General features: G+C 34.1%; 13 protein-coding genes across 13 annotated transcripts; 10 read left to right on the top strand and 3 right to left on the bottom strand.

Moving 5' to 3' along the window:
• Positions 395-2279, bottom strand: BMR1_02g03115 (Adaptor complexes medium subunit family; the record flags this gene model as incomplete). The annotated part of the gene is made up of 3 exons (XM_021481657.1): positions 395-1450; positions 1471-1592; positions 2114-2279. The coding sequence occupies 3 exons, from the start codon at positions 2277-2279 to the stop codon at positions 395-397; spliced, it is 1344 nt and encodes a 447-aa protein (XP_021338275.1).
• On the top strand, positions 2318-3698 carry BMR1_02g03120 (DNA/RNA-binding protein Alba 4 (ALBA4); the record flags this gene model as incomplete). The annotated part of the gene is made up of 2 exons (XM_012792932.1): positions 2318-3079; positions 3327-3698. The coding sequence occupies 2 exons, from the start codon at positions 2318-2320 to the stop codon at positions 3696-3698; spliced, it is 1134 nt and encodes a 377-aa protein (XP_012648386.1).
• BMR1_02g03125 (hypothetical protein) lies at positions 4023-4483 on the top strand (the record flags this gene model as incomplete). Its single annotated transcript, XM_012792933.1, has 2 exons — positions 4023-4287; positions 4308-4483. The coding sequence occupies 2 exons, from the start codon at positions 4023-4025 to the stop codon at positions 4481-4483; spliced, it is 441 nt and encodes a 146-aa protein (XP_012648387.1).
• A 228-nt stretch (positions 4484-4711) lies between these two features.
• Positions 4712-5410, top strand: BMR1_02g03126 (conserved Plasmodium protein, unknown function; the record flags this gene model as incomplete). The annotated part of the gene is made up of 1 exon (XM_021481658.1): positions 4712-5410. The coding sequence occupies one exon, from the start codon at positions 4712-4714 to the stop codon at positions 5408-5410; it is 699 nt and encodes a 232-aa protein (XP_021338276.1).
• BMR1_02g03127 (DnaJ protein, putative) lies at positions 5826-6973 on the top strand (the record flags this gene model as incomplete). Its single annotated transcript, XM_021481659.1, has 7 exons — positions 5826-6016; positions 6039-6234; positions 6310-6432; positions 6456-6536; positions 6558-6605; positions 6710-6767; positions 6789-6973. The coding sequence occupies 7 exons, from the start codon at positions 5826-5828 to the stop codon at positions 6971-6973; spliced, it is 882 nt and encodes a 293-aa protein (XP_021338277.1).
• BMR1_02g03135 (conserved Plasmodium protein, unknown function) lies at positions 7226-9926 on the top strand (the record flags this gene model as incomplete). The annotated part of the gene is made up of 10 exons (XM_021481661.1): positions 7226-7278; positions 7300-7419; positions 7440-7570; positions 7591-7745; positions 7767-8022; positions 8043-8938; positions 8960-9175; positions 9198-9541; positions 9563-9694; positions 9746-9926. 10 exons carry the CDS (start codon positions 7226-7228, stop codon positions 9924-9926), a joined length of 2484 nt encoding a protein of 827 aa, XP_021338278.1.
• Positions 9927-11309: 1383 nt separating this feature from the next.
• On the top strand, positions 11310-12476 carry BMR1_02g03140 (S1/P1 Nuclease; the record flags this gene model as incomplete). The annotated part of the gene is made up of 3 exons (XM_012792936.1): positions 11310-11378; positions 11401-11500; positions 11524-12476. The coding sequence occupies 3 exons, from the start codon at positions 11310-11312 to the stop codon at positions 12474-12476; spliced, it is 1122 nt and encodes a 373-aa protein (XP_012648390.1).
• Positions 12901-13367, top strand: BMR1_02g03145 (hypothetical protein; the record flags this gene model as incomplete). Its single annotated transcript, XM_012792937.1, has 3 exons — positions 12901-13047; positions 13068-13181; positions 13257-13367. The coding sequence occupies 3 exons, from the start codon at positions 12901-12903 to the stop codon at positions 13365-13367; spliced, it is 372 nt and encodes a 123-aa protein (XP_012648391.1).
• Positions 13559-16445, bottom strand: BMR1_02g03150 (SDA1, SDAD1, protein SDA1; the record flags this gene model as incomplete). The annotated part of the gene is made up of 5 exons (XM_021481662.1): positions 13559-13675; positions 13698-14459; positions 14480-14766; positions 15335-15911; positions 16281-16445. The coding sequence occupies 5 exons, from the start codon at positions 16443-16445 to the stop codon at positions 13559-13561; spliced, it is 1908 nt and encodes a 635-aa protein (XP_021338279.1).
• BMR1_02g03155 (amino acid transporter, putative) lies at positions 16483-18323 on the top strand (the record flags this gene model as incomplete). The annotated part of the gene is made up of 2 exons (XM_012792939.1): positions 16483-16609; positions 16690-18323. 2 exons carry the CDS (start codon positions 16483-16485, stop codon positions 18321-18323), a joined length of 1761 nt encoding a protein of 586 aa, XP_012648393.1.
• On the top strand, positions 19343-23172 carry BMR1_02g03165 (conserved Plasmodium protein, unknown function; the record flags this gene model as incomplete). The annotated part of the gene is made up of 6 exons (XM_021481663.1): positions 19343-19455; positions 19476-19581; positions 19602-19682; positions 19704-19811; positions 19925-22814; positions 22904-23172. 6 exons carry the CDS (start codon positions 19343-19345, stop codon positions 23170-23172), a joined length of 3567 nt encoding a protein of 1188 aa, XP_021338280.1.
• BMR1_02g03170 (ADP-ribosylation factor family) lies at positions 23751-24371 on the top strand (the record flags this gene model as incomplete). Its single annotated transcript, XM_012792942.1, has 4 exons — positions 23751-23815; positions 23836-23946; positions 23967-24210; positions 24231-24371. The coding sequence occupies 4 exons, from the start codon at positions 23751-23753 to the stop codon at positions 24369-24371; spliced, it is 561 nt and encodes a 186-aa protein (XP_012648396.1).
• A 51-nt stretch (positions 24372-24422) lies between these two features.
• Positions 24423-24658, bottom strand: BMR1_02g03175 (ADP-ribosylation factor-like 2; the record flags this gene model as incomplete). The annotated part of the gene is made up of 2 exons (XM_021481664.1): positions 24423-24603; positions 24624-24658. 2 exons carry the CDS (start codon positions 24656-24658, stop codon positions 24423-24425), a joined length of 216 nt encoding a protein of 71 aa, XP_021338281.1.

The raw sequence follows: 24856 nt of genomic DNA on the forward strand, positions 1-24856 counted from the left end.
ACGCATTATATGACCTGTAGTGTAATAATTTTCTCAGCCTAACAATTACTAAAAACTTTAGTGCCATAACCATGAGATTAGGCAAGTAAAGATGGGGTTTCAAAATAAACTCATTTATGGGGATTTCTCCAAAATAATTCAACAATTATCGTATTCTTTCAAATAATTAAAATTTCATGAAAAAAATGTTAAACCAGTCTTCTTTGTAGAAAACAACACATTATCAATTCACAATTTAAACGTTATTGTATAAAATAAATCTAATTAATTACATCAAATAAAGAAGCATTAACTACCACAATATATCTACAGTGATACAATCCTATATATGCAATCACATCATTTTACGTTACAGTCACTTAAAAATAATTTACATCCAGTTCTTATAATGAAGTTAAATGCGATACAAGTGAGAGCTGGACATAGTTACATATCTAATCCACCTGAAGTGCTGGTTGATAGTGTTCATCTTCAAGTATATCACTTGCAGTGATGTAGAAGTGAACATCGGTACTTCATATGTCAAAGCGATAGGGCCAATCTGTTTCTTAATGGCTTCGGCGGATGCGGAGAGCCCTTCCATTGAAATTAAGGCACTAAGTACGACACTCCTTTCGTAAGTTAAACCTTCAATTCTCCATATCAACAACTTATTAGTGGCATCATATTCGTAAGTTTGTTTTGCCACATTGTTTGCATGGAGTGAAACTTGTGTTGTTTTGGGATGGAGGGGACATTTTGCAATTATGGGCCCGCAAGAATGATGTAGTAATGTACAGACTATGGTAGCGGTAAGATTAACCTGCCCCTTGTCAATAAATTCAATATTACAAGATACATTCAGAGGAACTTTGAACAATCTATTGTTAGAAGTTGTATAGTTCATGAGTTTAGTTTCACCTTCAGGAGGACGGAATTCCAGGCTTTGGTCGTTAGCGTACCTCTGATAGTTAACAACGGAGCTGAACAAAATTTCCTCAATGGGAATTGATGATATGTGATCACTCAAACCAATTTTAAGTAAAGGATTGTCTTTTAGAAAATTTTTAACAACTATAGACCCATCGAGGGTCGCATATTCAATATTACCAGCTCCTGTTTGCATAACATTAAGCCGCTCCACCACGTCAATAAACACTTCCTCAGAATACTCTCTAGCAAATGGTTGCGGTGAAAATATTTGTAAATGATTTTTTAGAGTTATGTTTTTTTGTAACTTCTCACATGATTTGATTACAACAGGCCTCTGCGATGCGGTGCTGGGTAAAGTCTTGTTGATTGGGTGGAAGTGAGCATCAATTGGAGGAGTAGGAAAATTGTGGATTCTGTCCTTTAACAGATTAGTTGAGGTGCATTGAGGGTATCCAAAGTCAATAATCTCATCAAGTAGTTCATATGCCAAAAAAAAATTTTTAAGAATAGCCTCCTCATTTAGTACTCCAAAAAAGTCCTAAATGACAAAATAGATACCTTGAACACACATGTTATGCGATAGAGTAGGTCAATTAGATAGCTGGGAGGTAATGGCTTGTATGTTGTAAGGACGAATATCATATCTTGTCGTCTTATGTGCGCAAAGTATACGTTTCCATCTGAGTTATCTACGCGAAAAAACAAAAGAATCATTATTGGAGCGAATATCAATATTCATTTATTAAATTAACGGTTAGTACCAAACCCACATCACAGACACATCAATTCCCTATACATATAACTGTATTAGTGGAATTCAAAGATATATTTTTAGTAATAACGCAAGTTAATCAATAGATGATATAGATTTGACAGGGGTTCGAAACTCAAAAAAACAATTTTAGAACTGAGGTTATGAAACTAATAGATAATATATATATTCAATATAGGTAGTATTGTTATAATGTAAAGGAGGGACTTGTTAATGAATAAATTTATGATTAGAGAGATATGATTATTAATTGCAACTAGACATAACGTATTGCGTGTTTGTTTACTATGTTGTAGTGTGATTAGTGAACTTATATATAGAAACACACAAGAATGATGTTTATACACACAGTATAAATATGAATTGGATATCTAAACAATTCACTTCCTGCTTTAACCACCTCAAGCAATTAATGTAGTTGGTTCTTACCTTTTAGTGGTACACTAAAGACAGGAGCCACGTTTTTCTGGTCAGATAAGTAATCAATGAATAGAGTCTCGGGCAATTGGAGGCGCTCATTATTGTACTGTAAAAATGTACGTGATATAAGTACGTCACCCTGCGCAGAGAAGGTATAGAAGTGGTCTATCAGCATATTTGTAGCGGGGGTTGTGTGTGGGGCTCTTGATAAATATGCATGAAAATAAAACCGCGTCTAAACAGGCTGCACGCAGGCCTAAACAGTGGTCTTCCACACAATCTAGAATCAGTGTTTTGAATGAAGAGTTTCCTGATGCAAAAACACTGCTAATTTCTAGTAAACGCCCTAAGGCATTCCTTGTGCGCACTGCTCGTGAGCTCCTAGCTGGTGGAACAGAAGTCTTGATTCTAAGTGCTTTGGGTGATGCTATGCCATTAGGAGTTCATTTACAAGTTGCCCTGGAATCTACTAAGGCTGCCACTGTTATACGTATTGAGACGACATACAATCTAACATCTTCCCATAAAAAAGATCCATCATACACCCCTGGGCTTAGAATTTTCATGAAGAAACATCCTGAATTCAAGGGATCAAGAATCTCTCCTGGCTATGTATCATTCTGCGATTCATCACTAGTACCAACCCCCCTATATGATCTTGACTCCTTTACTAACGACAAATTCTGTAGCCTCATTAGGTCTTCTTCATTCAAACTGACTGATGTGCCAGAATTTACTAAGTTTTTCTCACCTTCAGAAGTTAATATGTATTTTAATGTATTTACTGCATTGTTTGATAAAGCTATAAAGGCGGTTAATGAAGAAACTAAAGCAGTCACTACTGATAATTTGACGGTTAAACATCCAAATATTAAATTGGGTCTTTGCCGTGCTTCTCCTGAGATTGGAAAGCCTGATAGCATCCATGGAAGTTGTTTTGTTGTGATATTAAAGGAGAATTATCCGCTAGACAAGGTATGTTATTATTCCATAGAGATGTCAAGAATTTTTATGCATAATTCTATAATAGTGTCTTTGAATAATTTTAAAACGTTTTTTGATGGAAATTTTTTTTTCAAAAAAAACATTCCATTGTTTCGAACCCAAATTCTTACTTATCATGTTCATTTTGATTACGGTGTTATACTTTTTTGTATCTTAAATTCAATATATAATCTTCGCAAACGCATAGTTTGTTGCAATTATCAAGTGATATATGTAGATTAACAACGTTGCATTTGCCTTGACAATCCCCCCCGACCCTTCAAAATACTCAAACGCGGATGATTATTTGGAGGCTCTAACTAAACTTGGTGACAATTTGATGACTACGTTGTGCGACTACAATGGATATGCAAAGAGAGAAGTCAATAAGTCCCTTCCTCGCATCACAATATGCCGCATTCCGCCCTTTGAGTCAGCTAGCAATCTCAATGTGACCAAACTTGATGTAGCTAAGGCGGTTCTAAGTGGCTTGGCTACTGGGTACCGTCATGGCCCAAGCCCTAGACTCAACTTCTCTTACGACGATGACTCTTACAAAACGGCCTGGATTGAAACCACAAATTTGCCTGTATACGAATCCCGATCATGAAAGTATGCAACGCTAAATACTCAAATTTGCATTATTGCAACTCACACACAACAGTTGGTATATCTTATTTAATTTAATAAGCGTGCATGCATAGTTAATAGACTGATGGCTGAATGATATTGATGGAGATGTTATCTACAAGAATCAATTACGTTTGGTGTTAAGATTTATACATAAAATTATACGTTTATTAATTACGTTGTATGTATACATTAGATTATTATTGTTTTTGAGGGTTGTAGAAATTTCCCAAAATACACCATTCTGTCACATTATGAACATAAGTCCACATTTAATACCTATATGATAGATTAGATATATATTATGTGTAATAATATAGAACCCGGTGATTTACTTATTAATAGAAAACGACTACTACAATTAGCCAATGAAATAATATCTTCTAGAAAACAAAAATGTGACATATCAGACCTAAAAACTCTAGTAAATGACTCAATTAGTGAGTTGGAATTTTGTTTCGATAGGGCTTTACTTGAGCGAGTATTGAATCAGGCTAGAATTGTTCTAAGGCAGGGCCCGAATGATTCTGTTGCCTTATTGGTGGAGAAATTCATCCAATCATTCATGAGTTAAGACCATATAACTTAGATAAAACAACCGAAAACAATGAGAAACTTTTCATGAAAGAGATAAAACACCTGCTAGATTTCAAATGGCCTATATGTGATTCAAACATGGAAACCTGTAGCTTTCCAAAACAATTAGACGATTTGGCGCTACAATTAATTAACAACAATAACAAATTAGCAGAATATGGTAAATGAACGTCTATTTAGCACTGAAAACGATAATTGCCGTAATCAGTCGTGAAATTGCTAGCGGCGTAAGTTGCCAACAAATAAACAAAATAATACACTTATATAAATTGGCCCAAAAGCTATCTGTTATATACAAATTTAAGGAAACACAACTAGTTAAACTTAAAAAAGTATGTTGCAGATTATATAGCTTATGATGGCAGGACCTCATATACTGCAATACATAGACTAGTAATGGAGGGCTTAATCAACTTTACTAAGATTTTACATAGAAGAAACTGTGTACTTACACCAGTTTTCACACAATATTTAGACCGCAGTCAATTTAATACAATATATTCGAGGGTATACAACAAATATATGCTACATCCGCGTGGTGATGTCAGTTTCTCTTCCAGAGCCACCAAGAATTCACAAAAAATATCTGATACCAAGAAAAATGACATTAAAAACGGTAATAAAAGTAGTTTCCAAAGTAATTACAAGAATCAAATAAAAGGCGATGTGAAAAGTGAGTTACAAGATGTTAAATGTGATGCTTCCACGAGAAGGACTATGGAAATGGAAAAATTTAAAGTTAAAGTCTCAGAAAAGTCGCAAAAGTTCAAATTATTTGCCCTGTTAACCTTCAAAAAGTACGGAAAACTTGGAGCAATTACCTATTTCGGAGTATACTTAACAACACTAGCCGGGTTCACCATCGCATCTTACAATGGATTTCTCTCCAGTGAAGACATTAAAAAGGGGCTAAAATTGTTGCATATGGAACATATAAAGTGTCCAGATTTGGATGGTAAATTTGGCAGGTTTTTGGTGGCTTATGTTGCATGTAAAATGGCAGAGCCCATTAGACTCGTTGCAACTATCATCATAGTGACACTTGTGTCTAGGATCATGTCAATTAGGGCCATAAAAGGAACATTGGCCAAATGACATCGCTATGTTTTGCCAATTTGTTCATTTTTACATAGATAAAATTTATTATTGTACAATTTATAAGTCGAAAATGTAGTAACACGTAACAGTTTTTAATTATACAAAAACAAATCCTCTGATGTGTTAGTTTTAATTGTTTTGTCAAAAACTTTCGTAAATTATAAGAAAAATTGAATACTTTTTGAAAATTCATCAAAAATCAATACCATATGCTAATATTGCAGCACCACATAATATGTCCGATACTCTATCTCCCTGGGTAAGTCCCTTATCCATTAATACATTACTCATATGTGTGCAAAATCTATTAATTTGATGCAATGTGTATACGTGTAAATGATGGGTGGGCGAATCTACTGGTAATTTAATAAGGTGCTATGTTATTAATGCAATTGTTGCGCATTGAAATATCATGCAGAGTAATTTATCGGGTCAAAATACAGGAATAGCCACTGGCGAAGAGTACTTAATACGCCGGGATATAATTTATCGTCAATGCGGTCAATTCAACTACTACGACGCCCTAGAACTTACGCCTAGTTGCTCTCAGAATGATATCAAAAAGCAGTATTACAAACTGGCTAAATTGTTACACCCGGATAAGTATGTTCATCCATTAAATTAGAAGCAAAACCATTGACTTCTCCGATGCTATGAGCTACATAACTACTGCCTATGATGTGCTATCGGATGAATGTCTGAGGGCCTACTATGACTATGATAATGGGCTATACATAGGGGGAGAAATAGGGAAATCATCTTGTTTAGAGCGGGTTAAATCGGCAGTTGCTGCCAAAAGGAATGCCTATCTATCCAAAAAGGTTTGCAGCATGTTAAAACATTGTTAAATAAGTTTCAGTTATATTCTCACAACTATGACTCATAAATTAATACAGATCGATTCATACTGGGAATACGTTGCAGATAGATGGGAAAATGGAGGATTAATAATCAAAAAGGCGCTATATGGTGATCTAAGTGACCCAAGTAAGGCAATAGATGTAACTGTTGCGCTTCAGGTATTTACAAATATTTTACACAGGAAATGATTGAAAATGACGAATTGCATATAAATGAGAATGAAATCGTATCTTTTCACACATTGCCAGGGTTTTTCACTGAAGTAGGCACGCTCCACATACAGATACACGATACTTTTAACACGCAGCTTTACATATTATATATATATATGGTATAACAATCATATTCATGGCATTCAAATGTTGTTAAACGATTAATTGCCATGAAATTATTCAATAACAACATATTTCATTTAATATCATTTGACTAATGTAGAGGTGTGTCCACGAAACGACCGTTGCCAATTACTCCAGAATAAATTTACCCCTAAAAGGTGGGTAAACAAATAATTTAGAACATAAAGTCTATTTTGGATACATTAGAGGACCTAACAATTTCCTATTTGATGTATGGCCCAAAGATAAATTGGAGGCAACTGCCCAAATGGCCAATATAATATCAAGCTTCACCAGCCCATATATCACAGCACTAACACTTGGTTTGGCACTGTTTATGTTACATAAAAGATTGAAACAGTAATCATACAACTATTATGCCTTGTAATTGTACAATATTTGTTTAGTTTTTTAAAAATTTGTATAATGATATGTATGAATAAACCTCAGTAGTCTACGGTGTCCGGCATTCCACATTCAGCTAAGATATGAATGAGAGCTTTCTTCTTATTATGCAGTTGATGGATGTTTTCTGTGAAATTAAATAAATTATAACAATTGCCACATAATTATTAATCACAACAGAATTACAACAAATATAAATACTGCGATTGATATGAGAAGGATGATATATTCACTTTCATATTTAGAACTCCTAGATTCTCTAAAGTAATCAAGAAAATTATGCAGGAAAATAAACGCAGTATTGTCACTTAGCCCTTCACCCAAACCAGAAGTTATTATTGATTCCCTCATGCGCTTATCACAAATCCTTTCCGTAAATGATGAGTATAGGGAATTTTTATATGAGTAATCATAGACTAATCCAGTTACTTCTGTGAAAATAATTTGTTTGGCAAGGTCGCAAATCTAGTGTCGAATGATGACAAAAATATTAAGGTACAGATGCTGCAGACGATAAGCATTATTATCAAAAATCAGACATCAAATATTTGGTTATGTAAGTCATGGCTAATTCAGATTATATTTTTGGCAACAAAGGACTAGATAGGATAGTTAATGATCAACATTTATACGAAGACGACGATTTGGTTGCATGGGCAAGTTCACTCTTAAAAATGTTATCATTCTTACTGGATGGGACCACAATCAAGTTTTTCATTAACCCTGTAAAAGTAATAAAACAATTTACATAGAATGATGGTGAATTCCCACTTTTCACTCAAACGCTAAAGTTGATTAATCACTATGATTCAATGGTCCGTTCACATGCTAGAATTTGCACTCTCAACATACTAAGAGTGAAAGACACGCTAATTGATAACTTTATTTCACACAATATTCAAACATTCTATGTTCTACCCAATTATCTTTTCGAATGCTGGGAGACCATCAACGATAAAGTTGATATAAATTCCATGTCAAACATGTCTGGAGTCGCAGCTTCATTGAGTTAGTTTATGTTTACATAGTTGAAGCGGAGGATTATTTACTGTATTTGAATGACTTATTTTCAATAGATTTCACTAAATCAAAACATTTGCTCAACTATATTAAAAATGAATGTTTTGACAAACTAATTGACATAATAAATATGCCATTCACTGAAACTTATCATACCAGTCGCGATAATATCATATTATTAGACAATATGCACTTATCAGACGAAGCATCTAAGTTTAAAAAAGATGCTCGCAGTCATACAATTAATTTGACTCTGGATACTGGCACGACTTATAATATGAGTGATATTGTACATGAAGTAATTCAAGCAAACACCCCTTCATCGATTTCTTCCCTATTCTTACCCCCTTCTGCGGGAGATGAACTGCTACCTTGCGATGAAAGCACTTATAGAGACTCATATACCCCGGAAGATTTAACTATTGAGGAACATACATCTGACGTCAAGAGGACATTTCACCCACTTACAGCTGCCTACATTTTTACACAGATCCTCAAAATGGAGAAGGATAAAAAATGTACCAATCTAAGCCAATGCTTTGAAGATTTAAGAGGCGTTAAATTTTTTAACAAAATTAGGCCATTTCTCAATCAAATATTTGCCTCAAAATATGAATCTGTCGATTCATCATTATTAATATTGCTAGAATTCATAAATGCTAAGATTGATGAAATTGCTGCAAATGAATTGGAACAGATAATACTCATATTTGTAAATATGTGGAAGTTAGTGTCTGATATTATGGATTGGAACAACCTCACCAACATAAAACTCCGCATTATAACTTTGCGTAACCTAACATCACTAACTTTACAATTAAATGCCGTGAATCGGATTATAAGTCTAATACCACATGTGAAAATGGAAGAAGTATTTCTATTTGAACATTTGAGTATTATTTGGGTAAGTATAATCTACACTCAGGATGAATGGATGATCTTTAAATCAACATGTGATTCCCATTGCAATATTGGATACCAAGCATTGTTTATCCCTCGTTTTAGAACGTTTGGCTCTATTATGATACAATTTGGCAAAAAAGTTGACTTGGAGGTGGAGGGGGTGAGGACAAGTAACTTTATTCCTCCGTATTACCTTTTGCCAGCATCACCAGTTGATATATTTAGATACAGCTTGCAGGTAAAATTACTCAGCAACACAGGTAGCATTGCTATTTTCTATGTTAAAAAAATTGGCTTACAAACTGAGTAGCTTAAAGCAAATATTTGAGTGTTGTCCATTGGTTATGGACAACTGGAACATAGGTTTTATGTTCGGGGGAAACCTAAAAATATCCCCACCAAATTTGTCACCTAGTAAAATTCTTAGACTGGGCGATAAAATAAACTTGTCTAATTCAATCATTTGCAGGTTGGATACTAAGACAAAAACGTATAGATATTTTATCGCAAACGATATGCTATTCATTCTTGCTTCATCTGATAAACAATCAAGAACTGAATTTGATGGGTTGTCTAGCGAAGAAGATGCTTGGGGGGAAATAACGTAAGTACTGGCATCAATTAGCTGCTTACACCCTCTTTGGAACATCACAATTAAGGAGTTTGGGAAAAATTCGCTAACTGCACGCATACTATCCACTCCAGGAACATCCCCGAAACTTACACAAAAAAGACAGAAATATTACGATAGGGAAAGGTAACGTAACTGTTTCACATGAATAACACAGTTAACAGACGTTTAACTCAGAATTACTGGTACAACTGGCTGCCCACCTGCTTTGGTCAAATACCAATTAATTCTGCATTTTGACGAGTTGGAATCAAGGGATCAGATGATACAGCATGTGTCTAAAGCGTATGATAGATTGATAGAGAATTGTCAAGAAAGTTTCAATTTCTATATGAATTGTGAAGCTATAATTGAGTAAACTATTCATCATTTGTTAATTTTTGTATAGTAAATAATGATACACATTTATCTGTGGTGTAAATTAAATCTGCAATATATCGTATGTTATATTTAGTATATCATATTTGTGTTTTAATTAATGTAAGCAACATTTCACGTTAATATATATTATAACTTTTAAATTGATCAGTTATTATCATCATTAGGTCAATATATTGTAATTTATTAATAATTATATTTAGCACAGAATTTCAATGCAGAATAGATATTATCAATTATTTACTATAATCAACACACTTACAATCATAGGCATCATTAAATTTGATTATCTTTGAATGATCAAATAGTCATATAACAACTCTAGATATTAATCATCTGCAGATTAGATTAATTACGCGTATATGTTAAACTATATGTGAATATATTCATAAATTAAATTTTACTCAAGGCCACGAATAGAGTATTGGTCACCAACATTAGTCATTTTTAATAAGTATAGATAATGATATAACATTAGTTTTGATATAAATGTGTTTTAGTTTATCATAATAATGAACGGTTAAGTTCATCACTTAGAATAAGTATTATAGCATTATCTCCATAAATAATAGGATTGGCTCAGGGAGCTACCGGAGGTAGCAAAATAATTCAATTATTGAGTAAATATACACAAAGTATCACTATTCAACGAGATATACATAAATTAACTGTATTTGAATGATTCATTTTAAAGTCTACAATTAAATAATATAAAACACTAGGCACCACTTATCCACGCGTCTTATTCACTATAAATCATAACGATATAACAATAATTACAAATTCCCCTTAAATGTATTTACATATTGTAACTTTTATCAACAATCTTATACAATATATAACATTGAAATAAATGATCGATAGTTAACACGCTAATAACTTATATTTATTACATTAATTAACCATTGAATATAATGATATTTTTGTTATCATATATTAATATATCGCAAGCCAATATCATATAGTTTTTTATGTCATAACAGTCTAAACTAAATATCATTCAAATCATAAGATATATAAGTGCTATATATTACCAAATACATAAATTATGATAATCAATTTTACTGAAAGACTCCACCAATACAAGATTATAAACATTTAAATATATATTACACACAGAATTATTTTTCAAAAAAATAGTCACAATAAGTAGCACTATAGTTAATTATATTAAATAATTCCATCGCCAATATGGATAATTAAGACATATTATACAAATGCATTAGTAAAAATTAATAATTAATTTAGATATAACAATATAGCGGAAAACAATATTGAAAACAACACAGAAAATGAAAAGTTAATAACCACGGGCGAGATAACAGGTTATAGTTCATGTTTTGCACCACATATTCTCCTTGTAATGGATTTTCAAACGATTCTTTTGTTAGTATTCCCTTTAATCCCATTAACTTGGGGCTATTCAGATGAGGTGATTGTTTAATTAATTTTAGGGCCACATGACAATTATGGCAATCGCTTATTCACAGCTTACTGAATCACAGAAAGATAAGTTCAACAAGGTCATATCATCATTCCAATATGATTACCCAGGTATATGTGCTCTTATTAATTAGAAATGAACGATCCAATTGTTCAGGCGGCTTGGTTCGATTTCATCAAATATGAGTTTCCTCATCCCATGGATAAGACACTACATTATGAGGACATGCAAATATTTGGATTATTTCACTTCCAAAACATACCTTATTGTCCAGAAAAAGATGGCAATGGAAATCCTATACCAAATAAATACATTTGCAATGAGAAAGAGGGGCTTAAACGCCCGGGTTCAGTCGCTGCCATGACTCACATTTTAAGATCACTAACTGTTAATGAAGGCGACAAAAAAGATGTCAAAGGCACATGCTTTTCATGGAGTCTACAATTACGTATTTTAACCCATGTAATGGGGGATTTGCATCAACCTCTACACAATTCTGATCTTACTACTAAAAACTTTCCAAATGGCACTCATGGTGGAAATTCAATACATGCAAAATATAATTTTCAATGCTCACTCCATTATTTATGGGACAATGATTTTTTGACGCGTAAGGGTCAATATCCTGCGTTTACACCAGCCGAAGCGAACGATAAAGCAAAGATTTTGATGGATAAATATTCAAAGGACTTTTTTGGCGATAGACTTAAGAACGAATTGACTGGTATAGGCAATTTTAATAAAATTGCAATGGAATCAAACGAATTTTCCCCAATAGCATATGGAGAAATTCCCCCTACATTTGGAAAAGATGATATATACACTCCAAGCGAAAACTATGTAAAAAAGTGTCATGAGATAATTGAAAAGCAGTTAGCTGTTGCTGGGTATAGATTGGGCAATTTGTTGGCTTATTTGCTGGACAACATGCCAGATCACATCATTACTATGTGTGAACATAATAAAAATTCGAATTCATCTAAATCTACGTTATTATACGTACTTATTCCTTTGTTATTATTCCCAATTGTTTTGGGATCTACTATTTTTTTTTACAAGTCCAGAACCTCACGAAGACATATGTAATTGATCATATTTAAGCGGAAAATATAACTTATATCATATAAACACCAATTTATACCCCCTAATGATGCATGCGTAATATATATTCCATATTGGCATCAAATCTCCAAGTTAATAATCTTGATAATAAATATTAATTAGTAAACATATACAGGCTATGACATTTATTCATAAAATTTCTATATACAATTAGCGACATTTGTATCGTATGAGGTTTATTTTAAATAACTTCTATCGATCCATAATTTTATTTACGAGCCTTAAAAAGTTAGAATGAGGAAATAAATTATTAAATTTGTCCAAATTATATAATTATACAATTGTTTATTTAAGAACAAATGTCAATGATTTGGTAGTTTAAATTTGAAACCAAAATGTACCATGTATAAGGTTTCGCCCTATATATACAAGTTATACATCTTAACTTATGTGGACAACTTCGTTTCTAAACATAATAAAGTACTTGTGTTTGCTTTTACTTTCAGAAATTAATCTTGTTGAATCATCCCTATCTCCTTCCTCTGCAATATGTGCGGTTGCCGAATATCCAAATGTCAACCGTTCTTGTACGAGGGTATATAACAATTTATCTAGTTTTCCGGCGTAGTTTTTCCTAATGGTGCAGGTGTAACCTGGTATCGCAGCAAATCTCCCTTGAATCTCATTGGAAAACATTTTTCTTACCGCGTTTTTATGGCTAATCCAAAGGTAAGCAGATTTCATTTATTATTTTTGATAAAATATAATAATTATTACAAAAAGCGATCACACTGGCTAATATAGAACGTGCTTTCATTTGCCAGGAATAGAAGATTGGTTAGGGTTGAGAATTCAAAGGTTAAACCTGTACCTATAATCACAAGGTTGCTGCAAAACATTCCAACAATTACTTGAATGCAATTTTATCCACTTACATTTCATTTTTGACAATTTTTTTTGAAACTGTAAAAAATATCACAAAAATCGAATTTATTGCAATAATTACTATACATCTAAATAAATACACAATTAGTGGTAAATGTATTACTAAAAATTACATGTTTTTATGGATGAAAGTTGAAATCAAACAAAAAAGGGGCAAATATCTACTCTCTTCGTTTTTTTTTGTTAATTCTCCCTTTTGACAAATTCTTGATATGTCTCTTCAGTGCTTGAGCCTTCTCGACTACATTCATAGACCGTTTCTTCTTCATCCTTTTACTCTACATCACTAGCAGAAATTACCTGTATAGCCATCATAATGGGTTTGTTCCTGGCCTGTACCTTTTTAGACAGACTTTGTCTCTTCCCATGTTTACTAATTGCCAACTTCCTCGTGGATTTTTTCTCAGCAATAATTCTAGCAATTTCAGCCCTTTTCTCGGCCCGAGTAATATTTTTTTTGTTACCAAATTTTAGTGTTTCTGGGTCAACACAAAACATTGGCATTTCTCCTCCAGATTCATATGAAGACACTTCGTTAGATGCATCCGATGAATCAAAATATATTTCTTCTTCAGATTTTCGTTCTGTGCATATATAATCATCTTCATCGCTAATTTCATTATCATCTTTGTCACTATAGGATAGTAGATCTGAGAGCTCGCTTAACCCGTCATTATCATTATCTTCCACATCACTATCATTACATTCTTTATCATAAACTGATTGATCATCGCCATTAGGCTGATAGCTGCATTTTTCCGATGTATTTTTGCCGTCCATCTTCCTCATCTCACCTGACTTCAATTTCTTAATGATTTGAAAATCCTTTTGGTTGAATATTCTTGTTAAACTGATAGATTTTTTACCACACAGCAGCTCCTCCCCATCAACGCCCTTATGAACCTCAACATGGCCGTATTCTGGCCCAACTTTTACATTTTTCCCAGCAATACTCTTGGAAACTGCTGAAATCTCTTTATGTCTATACTTGATAAAGTCCTTTATATACTCCCTAATTGACTCACTCAAACATTGTGGTGATCGTCTAATAAGTTCTCTAACCTAAATGATTAGTGTCTTACTGTATACAATCCGGTGAGTATGACTGGATTTGGACGGTCATATGCGATAAATTGGTTGGATAATATGTCCATTATAGGGTGTAACATATCTGGTGGCACTAGTTCATGGGTGGCTTGTAGCAGATATGCCAAAATGTTGGTTACCATTCGCTGTTTTGGATTTAAATATTTCGCTATTTGTGGGTATACACTTGGAATTATGAGTTTATAGTGACCAATAACTCTAGTACATACGTTAAGCAGCATTATACGTAAATTGAATGATACTTTGTCTCCACACGAGCGTTCTGAATTAATACTAATTATAACATTTAATCAACAGAAACATAGTAAAACCATTCAATTTTCAAAGACAATTAAGTATTATTTATCCATCATGCATGTTCATATATAACGTAAATATACTGTGGTTTAGATACTTGAATGAACAACAATATAAACTCATACTCTCCGTGATAACCGCTGTATGTATGCACTAATATTTCACATCAAGTGATACTTCAATTGCCTTATTTATGGCGAATAACAACGCATATTTATTTTAAAGTTGATTTGAACTGAAAAGTAGTGTATAAATAATATTATATCAGTTTCCTCACAGACAATCAATTGTCAAAGTGGAAAATTACATATGATTACCCTATTTTTTAAATGTATACATCGTTGGCAATTTTAAACCGTGCATAATATACCATGTACATGGGTATGGGTTGTAAGTTGTAAAATGACTTTTTAAAGAAAAATTCCATTACAAGTAAATCAATTTATAAATATGTAACAATTGCACTATAGATATGAATTGCATAACAGAAGCATACGAGCACAAATTCGAATCTTTAAAGGTAAAATACTTACTAAGTAATGTCGTGGCATATCCGTGAGGATCTCTTAAATAATCAATTATACTTATTGGCACTACTGGCACGTCGTCTTCATTGACAAGTGGTTTAAATGACATATCTAGAACTAACCTAGACCCAGCAGCCGCAATTTTTTTATCGACTGCAAAAGTACACTCTGACATTGCGTTTGCGGTGATCTGATCCTTCCAAATTCCCCTATGAAACAATTTGATCATAAGTGTCAATACGAACTTTCCGGAGCTAATTACATCACCACTAGATGATGTAATTGAAGCCTTTAATCTATCCAAAAACAACTTCTTAACCACATTCAGTTCTTCTCCTCTCTTATGGGCTAACACTAGGTCGTTAATTAGAAATTTAAGTAGCCGTTCCCTCTGTTTTTTGTCCTTCAACTCGATTAATTTGAGCCATGTAGGAAGAACCATGGAAAGATTTACTGACTTTTTTGATCTAAGAGTGAAGGTAGCAGTAAGTAGTACATCCCTAGTCTTCTGATTCAAGTCTTCCTTTAAGTGTCTAATCAAAGCTGAACAAAGCTGTTCGCCAAATCCAAGTTTGTATGATACCTAGGTTAAATTTTATAGCAAGGAAAACGATTTGAAAATTTTAACGTGAAAAAATTTAATTTACAAATAAACAACATACATAACACAGCTCAATAATATCAATAAAGAACATTCATGATTAATTGTATAGGTAAATCGGTATTTTAAGATTAAAAATTACAATTGAAATGATAATATATAATAATTATATATGTATTAGATGATTAATTAAGTAAAATGAAAATTCAAATGATTAAATATGCGAATAGAATGTCAGGATAAATAATTAAGAATAGCCATTATTGAAAAATAAACTCAGTTATAATTAGTGGACAGTAGAGATATTTTTGAAACAGCAAGGATTTAAAAATAAATAAACGTAATACTAACCAAGGCTAGGAAAGAGGCAAGCGATGCCAGTTCCCGGTCAAAAATATTGGCCCTAAGCTTGGTTGTTTCCAATTTAGCATAGAAATAATCCAATCTAGACAATATCTCGTTTTTATAGGCCAGCGGATCATTTAGGGACAACTTTTTAAGGGTTGGCAAATCCATGCCCTACAATCACCAAGTCAGACTGCTGGTGCGCGACATGTCTGGGCTGGGGGTTAGGTATACTAGGGAAAGGAAACGATTTAAGGCTTACACATGGAAATATCGCAAGACAATTTCACCGAGTGCATCCTTTTTTTTGTTAGTCAACCAAATTTTTGGACTTGGTATGTACCTATTCAACATATTTCAAATTTTAGCAAAAATTTCAGAAAAATCCTATTTTTATAAATGAAACTTAATATAGGATTAGTTGAAGTACCACTTATAGTAAAAAGTGGAGCCTTTACGGCACTTTGGATAAACATATCAGTGTGTTTCATTGCAGTAGTATGCAGCCTCATGGTATTACGCTCCATGACCATAATACCTCAAAATTCTAATTTTGAGCAGAGAATAGAGTATAATGCTTTGGCAAAATATTTTTTACCTGAAAAGGATTTTCAAATGGTGGCGGCAATTTATCACATTGGCGAATTCATATCACTAATAAGTGGTATTATCACAACTTCAAGACTGGTTGACATAATGATATTGAGTATTTTCGGTCGAACTGTGGGTATTCTGTTTAAACCGACACTTAAAGCTGGATTTTTTGACTCTGATATCGTAGAAGAGATTTATGGAATGGGAGATGAAGCGCGAATGTATTTGGGAATTACAGTGGGATACATAATACCAGCACTAGTATCTATGTACTTGTCCAGAAAGGATTTACAGGAAACGGTCAAGTTTCAGTTCCTATCTTTTCTAGCGTTATCCATGTCGGGTTTTGTGATAATCATAGCCACCATTACTAGGATCAATTACCCAGCACCTGAGGTTGCCAAGAGTGTAAAAATTAACAACCTAGCAGAATCTTTGACAGCATTTATAGATAATTACAGCTTTGCTGCTAGTACTCCCTCATGGGCAAACGAGATTACTGAACAAGTAAAGGTGAGTGGTGTAGTGTGGCAAAGTGCAATTTTTGCCTGTGCCAGTTATCACATTATTGGATTGCTGGTAAGCAAAGCTTACCCATCTGGTACTGGTTCATTAATTGAAGATATGCTTGGTGGTTCATTTAACAAATCTGGAGGATTTTTCAGCATTTATGAGTTATCTGCCTGTATTTTTGGCGGTGTAACTGTGGCGCCTAGTGTAATATTTGGTTGCATAAGTACTAAGTATAACCTAATGAATTTGGGATTATGCGGACCGGAAATGGCTTATTTTATTGGTTGTATCGTACCCTTTCTAGTTACCTGGCCTCTTGCCAGCCATGAACTCTTCTCATCACTTTTGTCATTTGTATCATTGCTTTCATCAATCATTTGCAACTTTTACATACCCGTGCGGATTTATCGTCATGCGCTAAGTTTTGAAAGTGTAGATTATGAAATACCGGTGATTATTGATGAGCCACCAAATTTAGCTGATGAATTTACCCACAATGATAAATTCAAGCACTCAGATTCATCAGATTTAGTCGATTCGATGCTACTAACCACGTCTACAATGGATACAATAAATGATAATGACAATGGTGTTAGTTGTGATAATGAATTGGATAGCTTGAATTCATTAGATTTGGATAATATGGAATCCGAGGCAGTAAAACCTTCCATCCCCTTTACTGAATTTAAAATCATACGCAAGAATAATAATCCTGTAAATGATCATCATCAATACAACGTTCTAAGGGCTCCCAAAAAGATATTAGAATCGCGAGATACTGTAGAAGAGATTGTTGATACAAAAATACCACAGCCGCGTGTCGTAGTATTTCCATTCAAACTAAAATACCAGTCACAAGCTACAAGGTTTATAATGTGGTTAATTGTTGCAATGGCTGGACTTGTAATTTCTTCTGAGATATCCAAGATAATTTTTCGTTAGACCACTAATCTATACTTGCTATCAAATGGAAGGTTAATTTGATTAGTGTAATTGCTACCAGCGATAATGTTGTAAACTATATTTGTAACAACAGTAATTATTCGTGTAATTATTTAATGTTAATTTAGTGACCATTATTTAATTTAGCAATTATAAATATATTGGAGTTTTAAAGAACGTCAGTGTGATCATAATGCACAAGTTAAATATATTACATGTGGGTGAAATTGATGGGAATTGACAGATAGTTGAAAATTAACAAGAATAACACTCCAATATGCGTAAAGTTTTAGTAAACATATACAATGGATCTTAAAATTAGAAGGATTATATGCTTAGCAACTCACTTCTTAAATAACAAAATTTTTATAACTGTAGACGAGTTATAAAATTGTGGAATAAATGAATAGTAAATTAGATAATATAACAAATTGGGCGAATTATTAATAGTTATAAATATCATTTATAACTAATATGTGTATGACACAATTGGTATCGTTTAAATGTATAAGATTGGCAGTAAGATAAATCTTAGAATAAAATGAAAACTACCACAAAATTGACCAAAATTATCGCCAAAATAAAATATCACTGATAACCTATAATAAATAGACCAGAAATTAATTTAGCTTTAAATAATAAAAGATAATGTGTAGTTAGGCAAACCAATAAATGTGGTAGTATGTAGGGGTGATAGGATGATGTTAAATTAAATGATAGGATATTGAAAAGAAATTACAAATATATAGGACAATAACCCGAAATTAAATAAAGTAGTGGATAAATGTGTGTAAAGATTAATGATACTTAGTGATGTGTGGGACAGTAAAATGAATTGATGATGGAATTCACACCAATAGCGTATTTGAATGAATAAAAAACGAGGAAACTAATAATAGCTAAGCTTTTGAAAGTATAAATAGTTTTAGAATGAATTATACTCGCTATACCCTTATATGACATACCTCCAGTTGATTTGTATATTGTGATTATATGGCACCCCAGTGGCATAGAAGAGAATGGGTTGGGATCAGATAAATTTTGAATGTGTTGGCAGTTTGAATGCGGAGATGGCCACTTGCCTCGTAAACAGCAATTTACACAGCTGTTCCACGTACTGGGAGACGCCAGTGTAATAGCTAATTCACACAGGAATGGCACATTCCCAATAGATCTGATATTCAACATCCCGCCATCGAAAATAGGATTCATTGAAATGATAGCCCATGAATTCAAAGTACCCTCTAAGGTAGTTGTGGTTAGTTGCGAGTAATGTAGTTCATTACAAATTGTGATCGGTGGGAACCCATTGGGTTTTTCGAGTTCAATGGCAGTTTTAGACCCCAATCTAACCATCAAGTAACATGAATGTTGATCCAGAGAGAAATGAAACACGTCTATTTGCCACTGACAGACCATTTTTACACATGTTTCAAACTCAAATTTTATTCACCAAGGAAGAGCACCTCAAATATAGATAATCAAGTGGTACGTACAGAGTAAACCTAAAAAATTTGTCGGGTATTGACAAAACAAATTCATCAAAATCCGACAAATCATTGTGTAAACAGAAAATTTCACACCTGATAATTCTGACATAGGCTATATGTGGGCTGCGTGTCTGGGGCGTGTTACAAAATGAAGGTGTGATATCGCTACTACCAAATGATCAACCAATGAAATATGAAGATTTAATCGATTCTGATAGTACCAAATTATTGCCAGATACTACGGGGGATGTCGCCAAATTCAACCAGTCCAATACAAAACTAAAGGCGTTGAGGGATTCTATCCTGGAGCTAGACCAAATAAGTATGCTAATCGAGAATGAGGAACAATTAAATATACACAAAGCATCGACGTCATGCAACATAACAAGCGGTTCCTACTCCAGCGATTCCAGTTATCCTCCACTGCCCAATTCCAATTCAAAATATGATCAAACAAAGCAACCCTATCACACCACCCCTTCTACTGAATTTGGTAACCGTAAAGTCGAGCGTGACTTATCCTCGTACATTGGGTACGAAAAGACGATTATATCCCTCGAAAATACCTGCCAGCCGTATATTATATCAATAGTCGAGGTTGACCCCAATGTTAATCCTTTGGACGCATCCAACGTCTCCACATCTCTAAATGATCTGATTGGACACTTAAAAGATGAACTGTCCGTGAGTAATAACAGTATATCAACCGCAAATGACATAACAAGTGTATTAAACGCTACCAATAACGATTTACCCACGCAGAATAGCAAACCTGTTGCCACCAATACTAGTCCAATTAACAACGTACATTATATTTCAACCCATGCCGATCGTGATAATACAAATCTTATAAAACGGAAGCTCCCAATCGATTTGAAAAATTTGGAATCTTCGTCGGCGAATCCCGGTTCGATTGTTGCCAGCGTCCCACAATTGAAACGCAAGGATTCACTCGTAGATAACAATTTTACTGTGAACGATAAAGAGAAGCTTTCTACCGCTGAGTTTTTTGAGGATGTATCTATTTCACATGAAAAAGATGTGATTAATTTGGCAAATCTTTCAGATTTGGAGACCAGAACAAATGTGCTGAACGAAGCAAGCGCAGTTAGTAGACAAAACATGTACAAATATAATGTAAAAACGTGCAGCACTGATGTTTACTCGCCAATTGAAGCAAAATCTCAAATGCTATATACAAAGGAAACAGTGGATACGTCAATAGATCAACAAAATTATACAAACTGTTATCCGTTTGAAAATGATACACTCAAGGCTGAAAAAATGGACAAAACGGCCAAATCTACACATGAAAATGCCAATTCTATGGATAATTCCTGTATCGTTTATAATGCCGATGTTCTCCCCTTGATGCCACAGGCCGTTCCACTGTCTGATCCTTCATTAGAATTTATGACCGCCAAGAAGACTACAGTTATTGAGGTGAATGGTAACAAAATGGCAATGGATGACCACAAGCTCACAGGATTCAGCTCAGATAACAGTCTAATTAATCATGGACCTGAGGTACAGCGATTCGTGGGCCCACATTCTATCGGCCCAGAACAGTCCACTAGCGACTTCATAGATAACAACTTCCTTGAGGATATAAGGGAAGTAACATGCGAAGTAACGGATATATCCACTGATAACGAACAAAGTGAGCTTGGTATTTCGCACTTTAGCAATCCATTATACTCAAGTAATCATAGCCGCCATAGCGGTAAATCGCTAAAATCAAATATCTCGTATGAAACGTCTGGTGACGACTACGTTAAATCGATACTTCTCACCCCTGCACCCTCTACTAAAATTTTGGCCAGCGGAGATACCGTAGACATTCCGTTAGATCCGTCTATTGTCGACGGCGAACCTGAAGAGGGGTACCCTGAAGAGCGACCTATCGCGGCAAATAATGATAATACATTTAATGAGTTTATCCGTTCCATGATGGAATCCCCGGATAGCAACATAACATCTTGCGATGAATTGGAATCGCCCCAAATTAGACCAAGACACTCAGATGAATTGTATTCGCCTTCATCGAGAGATTGTATAACAGATAGCCTATCGGCTACTAATAGCTATGGTATGGATTACTACTTTACGCCAAAAAAGAATATAAACTATGAAAGGGCTAACCGGGCACGGCTTGAGTACATGATTTTGCGCCCAGAATTCGCTTATTCAAGTCAACAAATGCAAATCCACCATGATAATTCACTGTACTCGCCAGGTGATGCTTCAAATTATGATACGCCCAGTGTTATGTCCAATAGTTGCGTGGAACACCAGGAACGGCTGCAGAAAAAATTCCAGCTACAATATGGCTACACAGAGGATGATCAATATTCAGTTCCCCATCCATCAGATATGGATGTAGTTGATTATCCCAGCCATAATTGCATTTCAAAAGTTCACACTATGCGTACATCATACCCACGGACTCCAGACCACTCTCATGGGGCGTCATTGACTCCGTATAGGAGGGAGCCCAGTGTGGGTTATGGCGATGGACAGGAAGCTAGGGACATGGGACACCCGTCCAACATACGCATATCCAACCTTTCTTATAGAACTCCCACACCTAAAAATGGCTATAGTCATAATACGCCAATTTACAATAGGGGAAATTTGACACCACTAAGTCATAGTAGTTATGAAATTGACCACACTCCTAGAGAAAATATGCAACATATACACACTCCATCCAACAAGTTCAAAAATTGTGGCACCATAGCCAGTTCTAACCTAGTGGCAGATAGGTACGACAAGTTGTACTCAATTGACGCGTTGCGTTCACCATTGTCTGAGCGATTTGACTACATTAAAATGGGTGACCAGAGCGGCAGGTTGTCTAGCTTCCCCAACGAGGAGATAATAGTTTCAAATGTATTTGGGAGGGAGATGCAACAGCTCGTCTACTCTACACGCAGGGGGAGTAGGTTTATGGCCATTGATAATTTGATAGAGGCATACAAGGGCCATGAGCGTAGTAGCAGTAAGTATATTTTTTATCGGAAAAAGTTCATGTAAATGCATTTTTTCCAACCATTTATTTTATCTGCATTTCAAACAATACTAATACAGTCGCACATAAGGCTCTTGGACTTATTGTAGCCAGATCAATTTGCGATTCATCATTTGAAATTGCAGAACGGGCCCTTCAAGTGTTGGATGAGCTGGAACTTACATATAATTTATCTCAAAGCTTCTATCGACTTGTCATTCAAGCGTTAGTTGCCAGAATTGGCGCTATACCGAGCAACATATCGGACAAGTGCGAGGATAAGATAAGGAAACTCTCGTATTCTGGCATGTTTAACGACATAATTGAACATTTTCTACACTGTACATGATTAATATTATTGGATACATATGGTTGCTTTGGTAATTCTAATTGTTATTGAGTTTTACGAACTAAGGAAGTGAATGAACGTATAAACTGTTTAAACTATTTTATGAAATCAAATTGTAGATGTGTTTGGTATTTCAGTAAAGATTTAATCCGTACGGATTGATTGTAAAGTTGTATAATATGAGTGTTTATTCGCAATTGTGGGAACTAATAAATATTAATATAACGACTAATTTCCGCAGTAATTGTTTAAATTCATCAGTTTAATTAGTAGCATTAGCATCTTTAACGAATCAATAATTGGTATCTGAATTACATCTAAGTATTGATTTAAAAATCGGAACTTGTAAGATGTAGCAGGTCACACTTTTCCGCAAAATTTCCAATAATAGCTTTCAATTAGAATATATAATCATTGCACACAGTATACAGATTATCAAAAATAAACCAATATACCTAACTGGCGCTTAGTGAAGTACATTTATTAACCACAGATACTACCAAGGATATAATGTGGGTATGTACGGGTAATAATTTAAACAATAAATACCGTTGATATAAATAATCATTATCGCAACCATGGGACTCCTCAAAATTATTAAGAAGGCCAAAGAAAAACATTCAGAGATACGTATTGTTATAGTGTAACCTATAATTAATTTAGTGGTTTGGATAATGCGGGTAAAAGCTCATTGGTTACTAGGCTATTGGACAAACCTCTGGATCAGGTTGCGCCTACACTAGGTTTTAAAATCTACACATATCCCTATAAAAAGTATTTAGTTGCAAATTTAGTTACAATCTCAACATTTGGGACATAGGAGGACAGAAATCCATTAGATCATTTTGGAAAAACTACTTTCACGACACTGATGGGCTTATTTGGGTTGTAGATTCAGCTGATCGACAGAGGATTAACGATTGTAAGGTGGAATTTCAAAAGCTATTGTGCAATGAACATTTAACTGAAACACCAGTGTTGGTATTGGCCAATAAGCAGGATATACCTGGGGCAATGACGGCAGATGATATTTCAAAGGTAACGACTACTTATTTTAGGCCATAGGAATTGACAAATTGTCTCACAGATACAAAATATTGCCCACCTCAGCGCTCGACACAGCAATTGATTCGACACGTGTATATAACCTCGCAGATTGCATTTCATTTCTATTGGAAACAAACAAAAATAAAACTTAATCGAAATCCTTTAAATTTGTGCTTATTTCATAAAATTAAGTAAAACTATAGTTACCTACCCGACCTATTATCACTGCGAATCCTTTCTGCATCATTTAACCTCTTCTCCACCTTATCCTGCAAAAATTGGTATACAGTATTATTGCAAAAAACAACTTGATCATCAATTTGCTCAATTATGAAGTTCATGGTTGAGTTTATGTCGTGAATAATCATCATTATAGGGGGGTCACTACGTTAGTTTAAATTTACCATTTGACAAGTACTCCATTTAACACTGTGACCATTTGAGTGGAATTTATATTATATAATACAAATAAAAACGTATTCTAAAATTTTATTTCGAAAAATTGTCTAGTTCAACAACATAATAGATAGTTATTAGCTAGTGTTGTACACCATATGTAGATTCACTGTTTATTACATATTATCATTAAATCAAGCTGTTTATAACACATATAATATTATAATGTGCATTAGTGAGA

Source organism: Babesia microti, chromosome II, assembly GCF_000691945.2.
Source record: "Babesia microti strain RI chromosome II, complete genome".
Classification (NCBI taxonomy): Eukaryota; Apicomplexa; class Aconoidasida; order Piroplasmida; family Babesiidae; genus Babesia; species Babesia microti.